Raw genomic sequence first — 1,617 nt, 5'->3', positions numbered from 1 at the left:
AAAAGGAAAAGGTTCAACATTGGTGATTGTGCTTGTATATGTGGATGATTTGTTAATCACAGGAAATGACTACAGTTTGATACAAGAAACTAAAAGGGTGTTGCACTACCATTTCAAGATTAAGGATTTAAGTGAATTAAAGTACTTCTTGGGCATTGAGTTTTGCAGATCAGCCCAGGGTATTATCATGATCCAGAGAAAATATGCATTGGAGTTGATTTATGATGCTGGTGTAACATGACTACAAGAGCAAGAGCTTCAACCACTCCATTAGAGTGTAATATCAAGCTCATAAATGCTGACTTCACTCAAGATGGTAATGATGAGTTATTTGCTGATATATGAAGGTATCAAAGGATGATTGGAAAGTTATTGTGTTTGACTAATACTAGACCATACATAACATTCTCAGTGCAATGTTTAAGTCAGTTTATGCAAAAGCCAAAGATATCTCACTGGAATGCAACTTTGAGGGTGGTTAGATACATCAAAGTAACACCAGGTTTAGGACTGCTCATGAGTTCTGAGAAGCAGCCACACTTAGTTGGCTTTTGTGATGCAGATTGGGCATCATGCCCAAATACAAGAAGATCTATTACTGAAAACTTATTGAAGTATGGAAACTCACTCATTTCCTGGAAATCTAAGAAGCAACATACAGTCTCTCGAAGCTCTACAGAGGCAGAATATAGAAGTCTTGCTACACTTACAACTGAGGTAGTTTGGCTACACAATTTATTCAAGGAATTGGGGTTCACTATAGATAATCCTGTAACAATTTACTGTGACAGCAAGACTGCAATACAAATAACAACCAACCCAGTTTTCCATGAAAGCAAAACATAGTGAAATTGATTGCCACTTTATCCGGGAAAGAATTCAACAAGGATTGATCAAGACATGTTACATCAACACTAAGGGTGTGTTTCGTATAAAGGAAAACATTTTCCGGAAAATATTTTCCAATTTTCTCATGTTTGGTTGGGTTAAATGTTTTGGGAAATGTTTTCCAAATCAACTCATTTTCCTCAAATTTAAGGACTTTCCTTCAAAACTTAAGGAAAACATTTTTCAAAACTCCCTTCCAAGTTCAAATTACAATTTTTTTTATAGAAAAAATCAATTTATTTTGTCTTTACTCTCAAACTAGNCCCCCCCCCCCCCCCCCCCCCAAAAAAAAAAAAAAAAAACTCATTTTAAAAAAATGTTTTTAACTTCAATTTTTTACCCTACCCTCAACCCTAACCCCAACCCCCTACCACCACCACCCCAAAAAAAATATTAAAAGTTATTTCTAATTTCAAGTTTTTATTTTTTTACCCCCACCCGCTACCCTCGCTCCCCTCCACATCAGCCCCCCACCCCCTTCAAAAAAAAATTTAAGTTAGTTTTTAAAAAATATTTTCTACTTCAAATTTTTATTTTTTCACCCCTACCCCCGACCCTACCCCCACCACCTAAAAAATTTAAGTTTGTTTTTAAAAAATATTTTCAACTTCAAAAGTTTATTTTTTCACCCCAATCCTCGACCCCCCTCCCTCCCCAAAAAAAATTGAGTCTGTTTTTAAAATATATTTTCAACTTTAAAATTTCATTTTTTCACTCCTACCCTCGACC

At 35.5% G+C, this 1,617-nt stretch overlaps 1 protein-coding gene across 1 annotated transcript in view; it reads left to right on the top strand.

The window, feature by feature from the left end:
- The first annotated feature begins 237 nt into the window (after positions 1-237).
- Positions 238-1,617, top strand: part of LOC125864111 (uncharacterized) — a 14,246-nt gene continuing 12,866 nt past the window's right edge. Inside the window, exons 1-2 of the mRNA XM_049544041.1 lie at positions 238-316; positions 413-717. Coding sequence (XP_049399998.1) covers positions 238-316; positions 413-717 — 384 coding nt within the window. The remainder of the gene's footprint in view (positions 317-412; positions 718-1,617) is intronic.

Source organism: Solanum stenotomum, chromosome 5 (genome assembly GCF_019186545.1).
Source record: "Solanum stenotomum isolate F172 chromosome 5, ASM1918654v1, whole genome shotgun sequence".
In the NCBI taxonomy this organism is placed as follows: domain Eukaryota; kingdom Viridiplantae; phylum Streptophyta; class Magnoliopsida; order Solanales; family Solanaceae; genus Solanum; species Solanum stenotomum.
This window is presented reverse-complemented; position numbering and strand designations above follow the sequence as displayed.